Source organism: Sciurus carolinensis, chromosome 16, assembly GCF_902686445.1.
Source record: "Sciurus carolinensis chromosome 16, mSciCar1.2, whole genome shotgun sequence".
NCBI lineage: Eukaryota > Metazoa > Chordata > Mammalia > Rodentia > Sciuridae > Sciurus > Sciurus carolinensis.
This window is the reverse complement of record NC_062228.1, coordinates 27,563,760-27,584,845: the sequence shown is the minus strand read 5'-3', so window position 1 is coordinate 27,584,845 and position 21,086 is coordinate 27,563,760. Positions and strand designations below refer to the sequence as shown.

The 21,086-nt window shown below is 52.7% G+C and overlaps 1 protein-coding gene across 2 annotated transcripts in view; it reads left to right on the top strand.

Moving 5' to 3' along the window:
* The window catches only part of Gnao1 (G protein subunit alpha o1), a 160,207-nt gene that overhangs the window by 82,358 nt on the left and 56,763 nt on the right, over positions 1 to 21,086 (top strand). For both annotated transcript variants that reach the window (XM_047529903.1, XM_047529902.1), the window contains exon 3: positions 487 to 628. In XM_047529903.1, coding sequence (XP_047385859.1) covers positions 487 to 628 — 142 coding nt within the window. The remainder of the gene's footprint in view (positions 1 to 486; positions 629 to 21,086) is intronic.

Genomic DNA, 21,086 nt, shown 5'->3' with positions numbered 1-21,086 from the left:
AAACAACATGTATCCCATTTGTTTACAATAAAAATAAATTTAAGAAAAAAAAAAAAAAAAAAAAAAGCCCTGGGAGTTTTCTCTGAAAGAAAAACGTGTTAGTGATTTGAAGACCCCTGGCAGGGAATTTCCAAAGTATGACCAAGTGTTCACCTGTCTTAAGACCCTAAACTCTGCTTGAAATACCAGTAGCTAACATGTATGGAGCACTTAATGTTTGCCTTCCTCTTCTGAGTTCTTTCAAGTATTAGTAACACCTCTCACTGTACGTGAGGGTTTTTCAATATTCTGTTTTTCAGTAATTAAGATTTTTTTTTCTTCAGATTTTATGGCACTAATGCAGCAAGTCAGTAATTCATCATCCCAGTGGGATCCAGCCCTCACCCCTCTAAACCCGGGGATGGCCCAGGGCTTCCCATGCCCAGCACCCCTGCACTGAGTGGGGACAGTATGTGATCAGGTGTGGTGTGTGTGGTTTTTCTGCAGGATCATCCATGAAGATGGGTTCTCTGGGGAAGACGTGAAGCAGTACAAGCCCGTTGTCTACAGCAACACCATCCAGTCTCTGGCAGCCATCGTCCGGGCCATGGACACTTTGGGCGTCGAATATGGTGACAAGGAAAAAAAGGTAGGCATGCACCTGAGCCCAGGGGTACAGTGAGGAGAGGGCCTATCTCTGGCCCCAGCACCTCCTCTTGATAACACCATGCTGCTTAAAGAAACTGGAAGAGCCCGTGCTCTGTGAGGAAGCTATGTGGTGGCAGTCACCAACCTAGGTCGTTGTATGAAACTGCCTGGCAAATGCCGGGCTTCCCTGGTAGGCAACCTCCACAGCAGTCACCAGCAAAGGCAAAGCAGAATTCTGGGATGTTCTGCAGATGAGAAAGGGCTGGTGTCTGTACTAAATCAAGGCTGCCGCAACACTGTGTCAGTACCAGCCCTGCACAGTTAACTGGAACAGAAAAAAATGTTTATGGAACAAAACAAACCTGGCCTGGCCATCGCTTCCCCTCCTTGGGAGAACCTCTCTGGCCTTGTTGGGATGGGGGCAGCCATTGAAATCAACCTCTCCTTGACTCCAAGGGGTATGTTTCCTGCCTTTCCTGGGTAAGTCTGAGGCTTTCCTTCCCCAAGGAAGTCAGTGTCCTAGAACAGGGACTGGTTTGGGGTTGTCTTCAGGAATCTGATAAGTGGTGAATGGAACTCGAATAGAAAAGCCTCTTAGTGCCAGCTTCTGCCTTTGCCTTTGCACTGAGCTGTTGCTCTACTGGCAACCGTGAATGAAAGGGAAGAAGGACAAAGGGAAGAAGAGAAGCCAGCCTCAGAGAGGTCGATCCAGAAGCAGCACTTTGTCCCCATCAGGATGGGGAGTCCCATGAACCTCTCCAGACCAGAAGCCTAGGGAAGGGGAGCAGAGAGGCTGTGGAGTGGATGTGGGACCTGTGTTGGGGTCTCTGGGTGAGCAGTGTTAGTGTCGGGTCTTGTGAGACTTGATTGTGCCTCATACCCATATCCTCTCGTAGCTAAAAATCGTCTCCCTCACAGAGGAAAACTCTAGCCTCTGACAAGTTATGTGTGACAGAGAGCTTTAGATGTGAAATCTAATATTTCACGCACAGAATCCTAATTCCATGGGGCAGAGTTGCCCCCGCTCAGCCGCTGGCTCTCTGGGTCCTGGGGAATTAGGTGACTGAGAGTGTGTCCCAGGACAGCCTCGGGGAGTGGTGGGCAGCCAGGCCCTGACAGGTGGGCTGGTTCTATAGGGAAGTGCCTCTCCCACAGGAGACTGGCCTTGGCTTTGGCCATGGGGCCAAGGCCTGTGGAGGAGAGTAGGGGAGTGGAAGGCACTGTTAGCTCTGCAGCCGTGTCTGTTGAGCATTCGCTGCAGACTCCCATTGTGCCAGGCAGTACGCCAGGTGCTGGAGATACAGGAGTGAGCACAGGGAAACCAGAGCCTTGGAAATTACCTACTGAGGTCATCAGTGTTAGCCAGATGAGCACAGTGCCGTTGGTCTTAATAGTGGTGGCAAGAGAGGGCACTGGGACAACTGTCATTTGCTGATCACTTCGGGCTGCCGGCGCGGCACCAAGCCCTTCACTAAGCCCTTCACGTGTGAGTCCCACAGGCCTCCACGCCCAGAGCAGGTGGTGCTGGTCTGATCCTCAGACATGGCACAGGCCTTTGGTCTCTTACCTTCCTTGGGCAACATGGGACATGGTACCTGAATCTCAGCTAACCAGATGACAGGAAAGGCCAGAGGCACACCCCACACACGTGACTTACGATATCCAGTCAACTCTTCCAGCTCAAAGTCTTCTGTCCTGACTGTAACCCAGAGAAGTTAGCGTGGCTGCAGAATGCTTTTCTCCTTCCATTTTGGAAAACACTGATTCTTGGTGAGGGATTCCCCTTCTGTCATCCTGACTAGAGAGACTGCTTGGGATCACTAGGAGCGTGATGTGTTAAGGATTATACGGCCGAGCATCTGGGACACGGGGGCCCTTCTCTTGCTGTTTCTGCTCCATGGGAGTTCCTGGTCAAGGCGGCCTTCAAGTAGGAGGGAGTAGAGGGGTCCACCAGAAGGAGGGACGGAGAGCAGAGTGGGAGTCCCTGGGGAGCCACTGGGCACAGTGGAGGAAAGCCTAGCCCTGTTAGTGGCAGGTGGCACGGTGGCAGGCACCAGGTCCGTCCCCAAGCAGCACAGGCTCATAGGCATGGGCTTCCTTCCTGACAAGGCCCTGGACACAGGCCCCTCCTCCCTGTGCTCTGACAGTAGTGACGGCAGGAAGGAAGACGGACCCGACTCAGCCCGGACAAGCCAGGCAGCTGAGAAGGGGGTTCCCGGGAGCAGGCTGATGGGAATCTGGACGGAAGAAAGTGGCAGTGGGTCCTACCCTGTGGGAGGGGGACACCCAGGCCAGGAGGACTGCAGTGGCTTCTGGTGTGGAGAAGCCATTAGGAGCCGGAGCCCTGCCCTTTCCCTGTGGCCAGGAGCTTCCCAGTGCACATGTTCAGACAAACAGGAGCCTCACCTGCTAGTGAAGAAAGTAGACAGGGTGATGTGGAAGGACCGATGGGGCAGGGGGTGGAGGAGCACCTACCTTGCGTTCCGCAGCCAGAAGGTTCCCAGCAAGTGCCACAGCCCTGAGGGAGTAGCGAGCCGGGCGTTCTGGGAGGAAGTAAAGCTATATTCAGCCTGGGCTGCCTGCAGCTGGCCAGAGATGGCCACCCAGTGCCCTGACCTCAGACTGTTGTCCCTCTCAGGTCCCCAGGGGCTTTACACCCCGGGGGAGCTGCAGTTTGGATATTGGGGGACCACCCCAAACAGTACGGATCCAGACTGGTTTTTGAACCCTGAAGGAAAGACACTGGTCCTTCTTGTTCCTTCCCGTCCCCTGCCCCTCACCCCATCATGGGGTCTCTGGAGGAGGCAGCCCTGCACCCCATGCCTGCTAGGCCTGCCAGCTGTGCACCCTCCCACAGAACAGCTGCCTCAGTCCCAACCACGAGAACAGGTGCTGCAGTCTTCTGGTCACTGACTCCCCACCTGCCCCCAGAAAAAGGAGGACTGATTGGTTCCTCCCTTGTCCTCATGACTGTGCCTGTGCCCGTATCTGAGCCTGCAGGGGTGGACATCAGTCTGTGGCCCCGTCCCCATGGGCCAGCCTCACAGACTACAGAGCGCTCCCAAGATGCCGTGTGCCCCCCTCTCTCCAGGCCTCTGCTAGGCCCTGCTCTCTGCCTCCCTTGATCATGAGACTGCCCCCACTCAGTAAGGATCAGCCCAGCTCCATCTTTTCCGTTCCCATTTCCCTTTCCGTCCCTCAGCAGAGGAACAGCAAGTGCTTTCTCCCTAGTGAGCGCTTCCCCATGTGCTGGCGTGGCGGCTGTGGGGCCATCTCTTGCCTCAGAGCAGGGGGCCCTGCACTTGAGTGTGACCAGAACCCTGGAGCAACTGATGAAAGCCCTGAGCCTTCTGCAGATCGGGGCACATATGCACATTTCTAGGAAATTATGCATACAACTTGACAGGGTTCTGGGTCTCTTAAAGCCCACCGATGGAGCCTAGAATAAGAACCTTCTGTACTTTAAGGTCTTATGATTAAGGCCTTTGTCATTATCACCCCCATGACCAGCACAGTCCTCAGAACATAGTAGGTCTTCAAAAAACATTCCTTGGACGGAAGAACATGTTTTGCTCTCTCAGTTCTCAGATTGAAAAAGGAAGGTGTGTGGAGTGTCATCTCCAAATGACCAGAGGGTGGTCCTTGAGCACCTCTCTTGTGTAGGCTCATGGGAAGCCCTGTGCAAAAGAGATTCAAAGGCATGTGGACAGGGTCTCTCAGAAGCTGGTCGTCTCCCTGGGAAGATGGTGCTTGCGGACTGAGTGACCGTGACTTCCCTCTGGTGGTCAGGGAGGGCTGCCTAGAGGAAAGGAGGCCGGAGCTGTCGTGAAGCGTAGGTGTGGGTGAGGAAAGGCGACTGACGCAACCAGTGCGCATGGGCTAACGGCCGTAGCTGGTCATGACCAAAGGAGATTTGACTGGCTGAGGAGGCCAGTGGCCAGGAACAGGGTAGCGTAGGCACATGTATGGGAAAGTCAGAAGACAGGTGGGTCCAGATTTGCTGTTGGGGGTCTGGGTTTTTTTCTGTTGGCAGTAGCAGGCACTGGTGGGTTTGGATTTGGGGAGGGACAGGATGAAAGTGACATTCTCAGCACTTCCTCTGATGGCCCGTGCAGTGTGGATGAGGTGGGAAGATGCTGAAGGTGAGGAGGCAGGTCGGGAAGTTATTGCAGCAGACCATGCGGAGGCGTGGGGGTGTGGGTCGGGAAAGGAAAGGCAGCTCAGTGAGGTATAGTGACAAAAGAAACAAGGGGACCTGGTGCTTGGTTGGCTACTGGACAAAAGAATAAAGACAAGAAACTGAGACACTAGTGTTACCAGCCTGGAAGGGTGGGAACAAGGAGCATCCTGGGCAGGAAGTCAGGAGCCACTATCCCAGGAGCACACTTTGAAACCTTAGGGGTGCAGTGATCAGCAAGTGGGTGGATTCAGAGAACAGGAGCTCCGGAATCTAATGGCTCCAGCATAAAAGTAGCTTCCAGTATTTATGTCCCAGGGCCTATTTTAAACAATTTACATTATTAGTTAATAAGCATTATTCAGTGTTGGAATTTTTAATCCTAACAACCACCTGTGTAGTGGGTTCTACTGCTATAGCCATTTTGTAAGAAAAAAGGCACAAAGATGCTAAGTGACTTGCCGTCATGCAGCACAGAATACATAAGTACATAACAGACGTGTAACCCTGACACCACCAAGTCCCTGTGCCTCGGCCCACAGAAAGTCCCACAGTACACCCAGGCAAATCACATCCTTAAAGGAATCCCATTCTTATCCTAAGGCTTGTTGAGAGTATGAAAAGGGGCCCCAAAGACAACGCCACTGCTTTTCTCATAGTCCTCTTCTGTGTTCCTTCCTGTCCCACTCCAGGCCCTTGAGCTGCTCGCCTGGCCTCTCTCTGCCCTACCTGCAGGCTTTCCTTCTCTCCCCCAGCATTCCCCTCTCTCAGCCCGAGAGGGTCTTCCTCTCTGCTTCACCCTTCCTCTTTCTCCCCGCCTCCTTCTCACTCTCCTTTTCCTCTCCCCTTCCTTCCCTTTCTCCCCTTCCCTCCCAGGATTATCATGTAAATTGTCTCGACCTTTCAGCTGAGGTTTTCTCCACCATTTCCTCCCTTCTTACTAGAGCAGAGGAAGTGTCTGCAGGACTGGCCTGAGCACAGACACGGGAAGACAGAGGGGAGACTGGACAATTGCAGGGTTGGAAGGTCCACTTTGGCCAGTCGGGGAGGGGAGGGGGAAAGTCTTTTAACAATCCCATGTTAATAAGGTCTATCTCACACATGTGTATAGAGAAACATATAAATTTATGTGTGTGTATGTATACTTGCATATGTAAATTATATAAACTAATGAAATAATAGTGATGGGGAAAAAAACCAATACCCCACAGTGTGGTGCTTTGGCATGCTGAGTCCTTTGAGGGGCACTGGGAGAGTGCAAGAGCAGTCACTTTCCTGTCCTGCCCTGCCCTCCTGCAATCACTCCCCAGCCTGCAGGACCTCACAGAAACCTCTTCCCCAAGGCAGGTCGCCTAGCCGTTACTCTAACCTTCTCTTTCTGGGTAAGAGCTGAGCATAAAGAAACCCTCTGGCCACCTTGTCTGATAGCAGATCATAAGACCCCCATTCCAGAGGGGGAAGGAGAGCTGCGCAGAGGCTGAGGAGAACCCTTGGCCGTCTGCTACGTCACATCACTTCCTTCTGGTCCAGCCACATTTCTGTACAGCTGTTCATTCTTCATTGAACTTAGGCATAAAAGTAGACAGTTTTCCCTGGACCTTTGGTCCTTCATTTCTAAAGATTCCTTTGTCACCTGAAACTGTAGGTAAATAAATCTGCAGCGCTTTTCCCTTGTTGACTGGTTGCAGACTGTGACCCTCACGATGGGACAGGACAGCCATCATGCTTTTCTGCCCCCTTGGAAGCAAAGTAACACCTTGAACTTACATAAGGTGTTATTCAGTTAAGTACTTTTACTTCCTTCCTTCCTTCCTTTTTCCTATTTGTGCATATGCCTGTTTCTCTCAAATATAAACTCCTTTACATCTTAATCATCTAACACAATGCCTGACACAAGAAGTATTTGCTGGGTTCAAATCCAGCTCTGCCACCAGCAGTGTGGCCCTGGGTAAATGCTTTAACCTCTCCAAGCTTTGGTACTTTTGACTGTAAAAGGGGTCATAACCCTCCCAGCTTCCTCATTCAACTGCTCCTAGAGTATGTAATGTGCATAGGACAGTCTTGGGTGCAGAAAATTCTCAGCATATGCTAGCAATTGTTCTTTCCATCGTTTGAAATTATTATTGTTATTTATTATTGTTGGTAAAGTATTGAGGAATTATCCTTACAGGACTCTAGTGAGAGTGGGCAAGGTGTTGTCTGCATTTTCAGGTTAGAAACAGAGGAGCAGGCACTTCCTAATTGTCTGCCAAGGTCTCTGGCCTAATCAGGACAAGGGATGGAAGATGTGTGCTGGCTGGAATTGCTGCCCGGTGCTCCTCTGCCACCAAGGGGCTTCATTAGAAGGGCCCCCTAGAGATAACAGCAGCTCTTTGGAGAGCCAGAATCGAATTTCACACTTAGTTTCCAGAATGTCATTGGATCTCCTCTGGTGAAAGAAATCTTGACATTTAAGTCACACAGTGGAGCTCAGAACACTGCCTTTTTCTAATCATGGGACTGTCGTGGTGCCATCTCCATCACACGGTGCTGTTCACCTTGTATGCATGTGTTCTGAAACAGGCAAAAATGAGGAGTTCTCTGGCCTGGGTCTGCTGAGTTCCCTGGGGCTTGCAGATAGTTCTGTGATAGTTGTCCAAGGCAATGGGACTAGAGGAGGAGGCAGAGGGAGGCTTCTTACTCCCAAAGCCCAAACCTGAGGCCAAGAAGGGGCAAGTACACTGAGGCATGTCATGGACCAAGTACCCACTGCCAAGCCCCACAGCCTGGCCCTGCCCGACCTTTTCCCTGCCCCAGTGGAGAGACCTTGAGACTCCTCCATTGAAGACCATCTCATCCTGCTGCTCCATTCTGCAGGTGGGCAAAGGAGCACCTGGCCCAGAGAAGAGACTTCCTCCAGGGATATGTGGCAGACCTAAGACCAGAACTTGAGGTTTCCTGAATCACTGCTGAATTCTCTCATCCCACCAGGCTGCCACCAATCACCCTACCAACTCGGGACTTCATTCTTCCATTTTACCAGTCAATCATGCCACAGATATTTATTGAGCACATACTGCCTGGGAGATGGTGTACTAAATAGCAGGGATGGGTGCCAAGGCCAGGGCTCCCAATCTTGTACAGAGAAGACATCTCTAAGACTAGTAGGTGGGCACCTTGATTTCAGGCTTCTGCCAGCTCTGATATTCCAGCTCTCAGTGCAGCCAGATTAACCGGCTCCCTGGACTCTAAGACTGGGTCAGGTCCCCTGCCTGGGACTGCTGACTTCCACTGCTGAGGCCCCATCCTGACTGCTGTACCTTGGCTCAGGGTGGCAGTACCAGTCTCTTCCTGCTCTAGATGTCTCCCAGGTCATGGGTGTCCTCAGCTGAATGGGACCACTCCCTCCTCTGAACCCTTGTCACTCAAGCTGGCCCTGCTTCACCCAGCACTGTACTTCATGGCTGTTTCACCACCACAGCCAGGCATTGAATCTGGGGGGGTGGGATGGCCTCGATCTCCTGCATGTCCCCAGCCTCAGTGCCTAGCCATGACCAGTGCTTCTGAGTCTGTGCATGATCCCAATTATCCAACAGCTGTGTGTCTCTTCCAGGCTGCGGACCAGGTGCTAAGGGTAGGCCTGAGGACAGGATAGACTGGCCCATGTCCTAAAGCAATGCGTCCATTGAGGAAGGAATGAAAGATGCTTCATGCTTTCCTGATCCCCTCCATGGCCAAAGCGAAGGTGACTGCAGTGGCCTCCTGTGTTCACCCAGTCATGTTTCTGTTGGTTCGTTCGTTCATGCAGGAGCAGGTTAGCCCCAGACTCTGCCCCTGTGAGGGCAACCAGGGGCATAGGTCAGTGGATAGCATTGTTTCTTGTCATGACGTGCAGGGGCAGGAACCCCAAAGCAGCACACCTCGAGCAGCACAGTGAGGCATGGTGGGGTGTGGGGCGCAGGCTCTGGGGCTGGGCTGCCTGAGTGGAGTCCCTGTTCCTCTGTTTCCTGGTGTAGACAACAGAACAAGCTGTGTCCTTCACCTTCCTCGTGACACACTGGTGATGGTTGTGAAGACAGTAACAATGTCCTATCTCGTGGGGATTGTCCATTGAATGACCCAATAGGTGCAAGCTCTTAGCACACAGCACACAGTAGGTGCTCAGGAAAGGTTAGCTAATATTAGCCTTACATGCCTCAAAGCAAAGGGATACCTACCTTTAGGGTTTTTGGTTTTGGTTTTAGTTGTTTTAGTTGTAGGTGAACATAATACCTTATTTTATTATTTATTTTTAATGTGGTGCTGAGGATGGAACCCAGTGCCTCACACATGCTAGGCAAGCATTCTACCACTGAGCCACAACCCCAGCCCCCTACCTTTGGTTTTAAAAGGTTAATTGGATGATAGTAGAGGAAGCCCATCTTGAAAGAGGGCTGCCTGTGCTCAGTGAGGACTGGGCCAGGGCCTGACAGAACACAGGAGGAGCTCTGTTTTTGCCTGGGTTCAGTCCTACTACCAACTGTCCATCCTAGAGAAGCAGCAGGAGTGGGCTTAGACAAGTCTGCTTACTGCATGATTGGCCTTCAGTGAAGAGGCGCTAATGAGGAGAAGCTGAGAGTTATCAGCAGTCTTGGGATTTACCGGGGCCTACTTCTAACTGCACCCTTCTGAAACTTGGGAAAGCTATGCCATTCCCTGCTTTAGTAAATCGAGTGTTGAGAACACTGGGCTATTCCCTTCTGGAAGGAAGCTCACACTGACCGCTGAATCCTCCCCATAGACATCAGACCAGGGTTTGTGATTCATGTCCAGAGGTGAAGGATGTTCCTGTAGGAGGCTGGGCTGAACATGCTACACACAGAATATTCCAAAGAAGAACATTCTGGAGACAACAGGCACCTAGGAGAAAGTCCATGTCCTTGCCTTGAGGCTTTTAAGCCAGAGGCACAAGGGCAGCTATGGATATGCTCCCTGGCCTGTTCTTCAGCACACAGGGGAGCATATCATACTGCCCTGAGAGTTGTGGAAGCACACCATGTGTTAGATGAGGCCTTAGCTGTAAGTGGTAAGTGCTTTTCCTCGAGAAAGTCACTTAACTCTTCTGAACTTTGCTGTCCACGCTAGGATGCAGGTAAAAATCACACAACCAGTAGTGGCCCCACGGGGACAGCCAGGACCTAGTGGATAGGGAGTCCCCAGAGTTGGCAGTCCCAGGGCTGCCTCTGTAGCTGTGCAGCACCAGAGTCTGGGTCAGCACTGGATGACTCTCTGGATACTCCCGGTTCCAAGATGGCAAGCATCACACCCTCCCACGAGGAGTCCAGAGGAGAAGGGAGACGTGGGGCAGCCCTGGACTTCTCCTTCCTCCACTTTGAATGAGGCTTTTTGGCCACTCTAGTTGTCACACAGGCAGGAGAAAAGGGGCTTCGGAATGGCTCCAGTCATCCATCGCCTGTCATGTAACACAAAAGTGGACATGCTAAGTCAATGGGAAGCTCTGCCCACGGGTCAGCATGGTGATGGCAAGGTGGGCCTAGTTTCTTCTGCAGTTTTTGCCCTTTTTTCCTTCATTCGCTCAAAAACAAGAACGTTGTCCCAAGGGGCATCCAACAGCTGGGTAACTGATGAATCCTGGCAGCACAAACTGGTGGGTGAAGCAACTGGGCAAATTGTCTATCCAGAGGAGCCCAGCCTCCTTCGCTCCCTGGCACCTGGCCTCGCCCTTCTCCAGCAGGTCAGGCTCACTTGTCCCTGCAGAGGCTCCACCCAGCTCCTGGCCTCTGGGGTCCTTGCCCATCTTCCTGCGGTGCCATGTGGAGTGGAATGGGTGTCCAAAGCTGGGCCACCATCCGTCTCTGCGTGTTCATCACCGCAAAAAGGGGCATGACATTTTAAAAAGAAGAAAAGCGAAAGGAAACTTAAATGAAAGACTTCAAAAAATAGTGGATGAGGACACGGGCGGAGGTGCCTGGCCTTGCACTGCAGCCGAGTCTCTGTCCCCCTCCCAGCTTTCACTCCCCTCCTTCCTCCCCAGACCCCTAATCACTCTGCCCTGGTGGCAGAAAAATGCCTACAGCCATGCAAATGAATATCGCAGTCATCAAGACGAGTGAGTCCTCACTATTGGTCCTTCCTTGAGTGTCTGAGACCCCCACCCCTGCTACCTGGCTGCCCCCCAGAAGGACCTGAGAGCCTTGTCTTTGAGAAGAAGCACTGTGGGTACATCCTTTGAGTCCAGAGTAGTCGTTTCAAGGTGAGACTTAAGCTGCCGAGAGACTTACTGCCTTGGAACAGCTGAGAGAGACCTCTGCCAGGCCAATACCATATTTTCAGGCTCCTGGAATATTGAAAAGTGAAGAACCCTCAAAACAAGGTCACAAAATTGTGATCTATTTTAACTATGTTTCCTTGGCAAATTAATGCTCTGGACTTCCACAAATGTAATGGAATATAATTGTGCTCCCTAAAAAATAATTATAGGATTTGCAAAGATACTAATTCACAGAGCAGTGCTGGCCATGTGGTCCTATAATTGGACACAAATTAGAGCTTGTGATGGACACTGTCACCTTTTCTCCCAAGAAGTCTCCTCCCAACTCTACTACCTCATTTGGTCCATGCCCCATATTTGAGCCCTTTGTGAATGTACAGTCCCTTCCTGGCTGCCATGAAAGAGTCTAGGTGACCAATAAGCTAGAATTTAATGTGCCAATGGGTGTCACGGACTGAGAAAAGGATTAGGTTTGTTGTGGCAGTAGCACCATGTAGGTGAGGCTGTGAGTCACAGGCTGGTGGGGATGTCCAAGGTGGTATCTGTGTCTCCCCCAGCTTAGAGTCCCACTGTATAGGACCTCACATGCAGTGTGCTGGTGGGTGTTAGTCAGCTGTCCATCACTATAATAAAATACCTGAGATAATTAACTTGTAAAAGAGAAGGTTTAATTCAGTTCGTAGTTTTGGAGTTTCTAGTTCAAGATTGGGTGGTCCCATTGCTCTGGGCCTGTGACGGGCATGCCAGATGGTAGCAGTGGGGAGTGCAGGACAGAACAAACCCACTTACATCATGATCCAGGGGGCAAAAGAGGAAGAGGAAGGGGCTAAGGTCCCACTAAGAGCATGCCCCCAGTGGCCTAAGGGACCCCCCACTGGGCACAAGGCACAAGGTGCAGTCTTCCTTCCCTGCATCTCACCTGAGTCCCAGGAGTCTGTCTCTCTTCTTGGCCACAGCTGGATCACAGGCTCACCCCTGAACCAGCCCCTGAGATCAAGGGAAGTTGACGCTGTGAATGATGGGCTGAGGGGTTCCTGGGACAAGTGAATGTCCCATAGGAGAACCAGGGGGTCAGGGCTGGAGTGTAGCTCAGTGGCAGAGCACTTGACCGGTGTGCCTGAGGCTCTCCAAAATTAACAAAAGAAACCGGGTGGTCATGAAAAAGAAAATGGAATCAGAAGAAACAGATGCTGGGCAGGCTACCCAACACAAGCCATCCCGACTCTCTCCTTGACTTTGGCCCTGCCTACAGTTCTCTGTTGAGGTGATTCATGGGGCAGTGGTGCAGGCAGCCAGATGATGCCAGCTGGCAGGGGACATGGACACACAGCGCCCCCATCACCCAGCTCATCTCGCCTTTCCCTGGGAACATATGGGAGAGTTGGGGATGAGGAGGAAGATGGGCCTGTGGCAAATGAAGTCTCCACAAGGAGACTCTGGTCTTCCCCAGATGCCTGAGCCAGTAGGGACCTTTGAGATGAGCCTGTAGTGACCTCGTTTCAGAGCTAGGGAGGCAGAACTCCAGAGGGCTGTGCCCAGGGAGGTGAGGCTGTGCAGCAGCGGTGAGAGCCAGGCTTCAGGGTCGGGAGACATGACTTTGAACCCTGGCCCTGCCCTATGCCAGCCATTGCACTTTAGGCTAGTCAGTGGCTCAGCTTCCCCATCTCAAATGTGGAAGCAGTAATACCTATGCACAGGGTTGTTAGGACCAAAAGAAATCACACATGGTAACAGCCAAGCAAAGTGCCTGGTAAACAGCTCCTATTACCCACCTCTTGTCACCCACTCTACTGTGTATGGTACAGGGTCAAGACTAGATTCCAGAGTGTGACCTTTTCCAAACCAGATAAAAGGTCAGTGTCAAGGCATCTTAGCTACTGCAGGTCAAAAATCATCTCCTCCCAAAAATCACCTGTGGTTTCTGGTTCCAGGCTGGGAGACAAGGTGCACCACAGCCTGCCCCCTTGCTGATTCTTAGAGGTGGGCCGAAGGGAGCTCCCACTGAACCAGACCCAGCGAGGTCTGCAGGAGACTCCCGAAGAAGTAGAGATGAGGAGAGAACAGGCTCACAGGAGAGGGAAGGGACAGGGAAAGGAGGAGAGCAGCAGACAAGGACACATGACGGTCTGGGAAAGTGGAGATGGTTCTGCCCAGGAAGGGTGTCCCAGTGTCCAGGTAGGGAGGGAGGCGCTTAGCACAGCACGTGGCACAGAGCAGAGGCTCCCAAAATGTCAGCTGCTTTGTTCATTTTTATGAGGATCACCCATGGCTCTGTAACTGTGGTTCCCCAGCCCTCCAGCTCAGGTGTCTTCTCTCCTGACACCACAGCATCTGGCTTTCTCATTCATGCACTCAAGAAATGTGTGTCGAGCCTGGCATGGTGGCGTGTGCCTGTAATCCTAGCTGCTCGGGAGGCTGAGGCAGGAGGATCAGGATTTCAAGGCCAGCCTCTGCAATATAGTGAGGGCCTAAGCAACTCAGTGAGATGCTACCTCTGAACAAAATACCAAGAAAAGGGGGGTGGGGGTGACAGGGGATGTGGCTCAGTTGTTAAGTGCTCCTGGGTTCAATCCCTAGTACCAAAAAAAAAAAAAAAGAAAAGAAAAGAAAAGAAATAAAATATGTACTGAGCCCTTCAGTGTGCCAGCAGCGTGGAAAGCACTGGGCAGCCTGGGAGCAAACGCCAGCAGGTGTGTGCCAGCCTGGAGCTCAGCTGGCCAGCAGGTGCACAGCCCTGCATAGTTCCAGGGAGCTGAGTGTCCTGCATGGGCCTGGCTGGCCCGTGCTGAGGACAAGGCATCTGACAGAAAGCAGAAGGCCTGGCATTAACGAGACAAACGAGGAGGGAAGGGAGGGAGAAGGCTTCAGGTGGCGGAAGGACACATGCAAAGACCTTGATGTGGGGAGCCCCACTGAGCATGAGGGTCTGAAGTAAGTCCAGTGCCACTGGAGCCCGAAGGTCAAGGAGGGACAGTGGCAAGATATGACACAGAAAGAGGAGGCAGGGAGGAGAGCTTCGAGGCATGGAAGGCATTTGGCTTTGTTCCCAGCTCAGCAGGAAACCACTGGTGGTGTGAAGCTAGGCTGAAACACGACTGGCCTTTGGGAAGTCCCACTGTGGCTGTGGGGACAGTGGATAGATGGACAGCAGGAGTGTGACAGAGAGATGAGCTGAGAGGCTACTGCAGGTGTCCACCAGACATGGAGCAGTCCTGTGCACACCCCGATGGACCAGGAAACGTGCAGGCACTCTGCTAAGCACAGAGCATGCTAAACCCAGCAGGTAGAGGCCTGCTGCCCACACCAGTGCAGGTGGACCCCCAGGCCCTAAGGACAGCGGCAGTCCTGGCACCTGCACCAGGTGTCCTCAGAGGAAGCCACCTCCAGACAGTACATCCACAGCCACTGTCCCCTCTCAGCCCTGACCTCTACCCCTTCTAGGCATGCTGACCTCTGTTCCCTCAGCCTCACCCTGGCCTCAGTTTCCTCATTTATAAATCAGAGATAAATTATATATTTTCATGATCAAATAGCCATGGGTGGGAGTTCTTGCAATACAAATGCTCTGCCAAACGTGGCATGAACGCGTTCCTGTCCATCAGTGCCCACAGACCTCTTGTGGCCCAGGCAGCAAGCTTATGTGGCCCAGCTAGCAGGCCACAGCCCAAAAGCAACCAAGGGCCTCTTGAGGAGATGCAGATTAGGATCATTTGCACAACCAAATTCACCTCCCCCAGTATTTCTGGTCTGAAGTCCCCAGGGCACAGTCCTGAACTAGCTCACTGTGGAATTCGGTCCAGCTCTTCCAACTCCGCAGGAGCCTGCTGCTCCTCGCCCACCCTCTGCCTTCCTCTCTCCTTCCTGCCACACTTCCCATGGCAGCCTCACTCCCTGCCTGGTGCCAACACCAGCTGGTTCCCCAGGTGACCACTGAACAAGGAAAGGAAGGACAGCTCTCCTGGCCCAGGGTGCCTCTCTAGACAGTCTTGCAGGTCACCGTACGCACTAGAGGCTCCATCACTCTTTCCTGAGTCTGTGGTTGTGGACCTGAGTGATGAAGTCTTTGACTCCAGACTCTTCCCTCCCTGGGACCATGTCCAAGGGTTGCACTCTGCAGCAAGGAGCCTGGGCTGGTGCATCTTGTCATGGAGAACCACACTGCACATCCTTGAGTGAAGCCCAGTGTGTGATAGGGCAAAGAGCTCCGGCCTTGGAGTCAGGCAGGCCCAAGGGCAAAGACTGGCTCTCCGCTTTCTAGTTTTGTGACATCAGGCAGTTTCCTCAACTATCCTGAACCTCAGTTTCTTCATTTGTAAAATGGAAATAATACCAATGTCTGTCAGTTAGAACACAGACTCCTCTGCTCTAACAGAGCCCCAAAATTACAACAGTGTAACAAAGTTTAAAATGCATTTCTGTCTTGCCTGATCAGCCCAGATGTGACACAGGGTCAGGCCTCTCTGTCCTTACTCCATCACACACTCAGGGTCTCTGCCTCCATTGCAGTCAAACAGGCTGCTCCTGCTACCCCTTCCAGCCAGCAGCAAAGGGAGAAAGGGGAATGGAAGGCCGCAGTTTGCAGAAGGAGAACTGAATATAGAAGGCCTGTGTGCCAGGCCAAGGGGTGTAGATTCTCCGTGGCGTGGACTGGGAGGCATCTGAGTCAAGAGTAAGGCCAGTGACAAGCAGTTTGTCCTACTGAGCAGAGTAGTCACAGGTCTCCTCTCTGGACCTGGTGGCACCAGGTCAGTTTGCCTCAGATTTACTTTTTATTCAAGGCCCAGTGATTCTCTTCCCCTGGCCCAGAACATCAGAATCTCATGTCCCCACCCCTCTGGCCACTGAGGGGACTTCCCCTTGCAGGACAGGAGTCTTGGTGGGCCTGTTTCTCAGTCCAGGTCACTTCACTAGAGGGCCTTTCCTCTGGTCACTCAGTCCTAGAAACCATCAGTCCTCCTGCCTCCTCAGGGAAGCCTCACTGGCTATCCCACACTTCCTTCATAAGGTGTCCCTGTCCCTCACAGTGTGTGGCCCCCCATAGAGCTTAATCACAGACCCCTTCTCAGTAGGCACCTTGCTGTGGACCTTCATTTTTGCACTGGGCTCCTGTAATTCAGGATTCCTCTATCATGAGTCCCAGAATAGGTTACAGAAAAACTCATTTCTTGCTGAGCAAGTTTGGGGACACAGACTACTTCCTTGTGGAGAACCGCAGCACACACTCCCTGTTAAAGGCACCCAGAGGCCGAGGCAGGGAGGCCTATGCACATGTCTCACCCGGTGTTCCCAACAAGTTCAGTGATCCTTACATAACCATTCACTGGGGCATCCTTCCTTTCACTGAAGAAGACACTGAGGCACAGTGTGAGGACACTTGCCCAAGGTGATACCATCCTGTGACAATAAAGCTGAGACAAGAGCCAGGTTTCCAGTTTCTGGGCCAGGGATTTCCTGACTGTGAGCCTCTCTCCTGCCCCCACCGGGAGCAAGAACCACCTTCTCCACCTCCAGTACCACAGTGGGCTTGCTTTCCTGTTGCAGAGACCCGCTCTGCCCCCTGGCAGCTGGAGAGCAGGGTCACAGCCATCTGCCTCCCATGCTGCCATCTTTGGCCCAACAGTGCTGAGGCCCTGGGGTGGTGGGGGCGGGGCAGATCAATCTCCAGGTTTGGACCAGTGATCTCCTGCTGTGTTAGTCAGCTTGGCGTTGTTGTGACCAAAATGCCTGACAAGAACATTGGAAGAGGGAAAATTTGTTTAGGCTCAGGGTCAGAGGTTTAGTCCATGGTGGACCAGTTCCAGTGCTCTGGGCCCAAGGTGATCATGGAGGAAGGGCATGTTGGAGGGAAGCTGCCCAGGACATGCTGGCTGGGGAGCAGAGAGGGAAAGAAGGACCACAGAGAAGCCTTCCAGGGCACCTCCTCAGTGGCCCACCTCCAACCAGGCCCCACCTGCCTGCAGTCGAACCAGGATGGACTGATTAGGTTGCAGCTCGTCATCCAGTCATTCCACCTCTGAAGGCGCCAGCATCAACACAGGAGCTCATGTCCATCCAGACCACCGCCGTCATCCATGAGAAGGGCGGCCCTCGCGCTCCTTGCACTCTGCTTGCCCCCAGGAGTGGCAGGACGGGGCAACCCAGGCAGCCCTGTGCCCCGCGCTGTTCTGAGCACTCCTCACATGTTACGCATTTGATCCTCTTCTCTTGCCCGTGTTTCTTGACAGGACCTGATGGGAATGTGGATTCTACTATAGTCCTCTTTCTCCTGATGAGCAGGTCTGGAGTTCAGAGAGTAGCAGCCCATGGCCACCCACTCGTGAGTGGTGGAGCCAGGGTCTGATCCAGCATCCTGGATCCAGAGTGTGTGCTTTTAGCCCATTAATGAGACAGAGGCCCCCATATCCATCTTGGCTTCCCCACCAGGAACATCACTGACCAGGCACCGAACTGGGCATGTAGTAGATAACCAACAAGTGCTGAAAAGCAGGGAAGAGGCCAGGCGGGGCCAGACGGCACAGCAGCTCTGACGTCAGCTGTGCTTCAGCTGGCCACAACTCACGGTCACGCCTGGCCCTGGGGCAGGTGAAGCTGAGGGTCCACAGAGCAGCAAAAGCCTCATCTGCTCCTGTCAAGGCCTCATCTGGTTCTGGGGCCACAGCCACCATGGGCAAGAGAACACCCCAGTGCCTGCCTCTGGGGCATGGAGTGTGAGAGCCCTGAACACAACCTTGAACTCCAGGACTGGAAGCTTCCAAGCTGTGCGGGGGAGGAGAATAAGCCTAGCTCTGCAAGGGGAAGAGTTGGGGGAGGTGGGAAAAGGCAGCTACCCGTATGCACCTCAAGCCACCAGCCCCGGGGCGTGAGTGACCAGCACGCGGGCCAGTGTGTCCCGAAGGGCAGGAGCACAGGCAGCCTGAGGCCTCCAGGGACTCAACAGGCAGGGTTCTCTGTCAGGTGAGGGTTATCGCTGGGCAGTGAGAAGGCTGACCCTCTGTGTTCTCCTGTGTAACCACAGACAAGTCCCTCAATGGTTCCATCCATTAAATCTGAGGAACCAGATCTAGGATCTCTCCTTCCCTCCCCAACCCCCATTTCAGTTATTTAAATTCTAGAAAGTTCTATAAATTCTCCTGGCAGAACTTAATTGCTAAGTTTAGGCAATTGCTAGGCATAGAGCTCTTCCAAGAGAAAGAAAACCCCAAGCTCCAGAGTTGGGACACATATGAAGTTGAATATGGACCCAAGGAGGGAGTTTGCACCAGACCATTAGCCACCCAGGCTGCAGGAGACAGAACCCTGGCCAGCTACAGTGTGCCACCTGGAACTATGGCCCCAGATGGGACTGTGAAAAGTGGGCACAGTCCCTGCCCAATAGGAAGTTTTAAACTCTCCCTCTGAAGTTTCGATCATTTTGATCTATAAAAGAACAGACAGTGGACAGGTAACAAGAGCAGACCATTTTGACAACATGCCTAAATCATAGTGAGACACAAACAGGGGCACCATGGACAAGCCTCCTATACTCCCTCTAGGGACCCGGGCTTGGGCTTTAGGGAAAGGGATGTGGCACAGGAGGATGTGAACAGTAAGCAAGGGTTGTCTTGGGCTACAGAGAAGTCTTCCAGAAACAGCCAGCTGTGGCCATCAGTCTGGGCCAGGTGTGGGACCCCCAGTCTCTCCTTCCTGTGGAAAGTCCCTCCCAGGTAGAACGGGGCTACCCGATAGAAAGGCCTCTGTCTTCGAGTGCCATTTACTTACTGAGATAGACAGATGTAAATTTCTTTACAAAAGGACAGCTTTTCAGAGCTACTCCTGTGACTGCAAATAAGCAGTTTGAAGAATGCCAAAGAAGTATGTCTGGGGTGGTACATCTTACTCTCCCACAGCTGGCACACGTAGGCCATCCAGTTGAAGCCACTAAATCAGGCAGAAAAACACTGTCAAGTGTTGAGTCATTTGTGTCAAGGGTAGCTGTGTCTCAGGGATGCACGGAGAGGAAGAGCCATGCAAAGCTGTCAGCAGCAGTCTGGTCAACCCAGAAGGCTCCGGGTAGGGGGAGAGCTGGAGGGCGGACTTCGGGAGCTCTTCGCTAGGTGAGGGTGAGGGTGTGGCAAGCAGAGCAGGCTCGGAGTCAGGTTTGGAAGGCCAGGGAGGCCTTTGGACAGCTGAGTGAGGGCACTGTCACAAAGAGTTTGTACACATTTTACTGACTGGCCCTCACTCCATCCCCAGAGCTCATGATGCCATCAGGGCACTTAGGGCTCAGAGCAGGAGGAGACGATGCTGCTAAATATCCCTGCCCTGTCAAGCCCCCAGTTGAAGCAACCTCTTCCCCAGCCTCCCGCAAACCCCTACCTGCCCCACACCCTGCAATCTGTGCTCCAGGTGACAGCCCAAGTGAGCCAGTGAATACGCACATCTGATCCTTCCTGAGCAGCCATCCCTCAGTGGATAAGGCCCTACCCCATCTCCCAGAGCTCCCACCACAGGATCTGCTGCAGCCTCAGCTCCAGGGCCTCTCTGTGAGCTGTCTCCACTCCTCCACCTGCTCCTCACTCCTGCAGACCTGGATTTTGCTGCCACCTCCTCTGGAGTCCCTCCCTGGCTCCTTGAGCCCAGGGAGCTATTTCAGGACCTTGTCACACTTTGTAAATGTATGTGTGAATATTTCGTCAATGCCTGTACTCCTGCTAGGCTGTAAAGGACAGGTCCAGGGCCTGAATGACTCCAGCTGGAATCAGTCCCCAGCACCCAGCACAGTCTGGCCCAGAGTAGGCAGGTGCTCTGAGGACAGTCATTGCCCATGGTGTGCCAAGTGGTCTCCTGGGGTTAGAATGCATGTGTCTCTTCCAAAACTGAGAGGTCCCTCCCTCCCCTGTAGCAGTTCATCCCAGGAAACAGCTACTGGCAGTCCCTGCCCAGCCCTCCCAGCCTGCAGGTCTGGCTGTGTCTCAGATACTAAGCAGCCATCATGGAATTGGGTATCCCCGCAGGCTTGGTGCAGTCAGAGCCCCGACACGCAGCCAGGCCCAGGCCTGCTCCCACACGTGCACCTGGGAAGCAGTGTAGGGATGGCATGAGGAAAGGCAGAACTGCAGAGGATATAGCCTACGTGATCTGCCCCCTAACATGGGTCTTGACAGTTCTGTGGTGACCCCTGAGATCTGGGACCCTTTGTTTCCTAGATCGAAGTCCTGGTCTTGGCACATGAGTAAATCCCTTTGACATCCACCATCACAATCTGATGTGAAAGCCCGGGTTGGGGCAATGGTGTAGGGAGGTCTGTGTCCCACAGCCAGCTCCTCTCTGTAGACAGTGGCTTTGTCAACCCCCCCGACCTCAACTCAGGGCCTTTTGCTGGACTCTTGACATCAGGCCAGTGAAAGAAGAGAGGAGAATATTTGGGAGGTTGCAAGGGAAGTGTCTGGGGCTAGGCTGCATTCCTTTGGCCAGAACTTGGTCCGGGGTCAAACCTATTTGCAGAGGAGTCTGGGAAATGCCTGGCTATGCCCTCGGGAAGAAAAGACAAAATGGTTTTGTCAACAGGCAGCCAGCTCTGGCAAAAGCTCAGGTGTGAATTTTAGCCGCACTGCTGCCAGCTTGTTGAAGCACCACCTTCAGCTCGACAAGAGACCTGTTTTCCTGGCACCTTTGTCTATTGCCTGCTTCTCACGTGGTCCCGCCTAAGTTTCACTGGCTGAGCAGTTAGGGTATCACTCACTCCTCTATGACGTGACAGAGTATCAGCACTGCTGTGGTGGATCATCCCAGGATCTGTAGAAATAGGTTGGCCTTGTGACACCTACAGCAGACAGCTCTGGAGCTTTGTTCTGGGTGCTGTGTGCCAGGTGAGCTCTGAGACTTCTCCTGTGGCTCTCAGGGTTTCTCTGGCATGGCACATGTATTTTGGCGATGCACACAAATAAACCTTTTAGTTCTACTTTTATATAGTGTATCTATTCTAACATGTATTTGAAGAGAAAGAACCAACATATCAAACTCACAATTTCACATACACTTAAGATGAGGCTA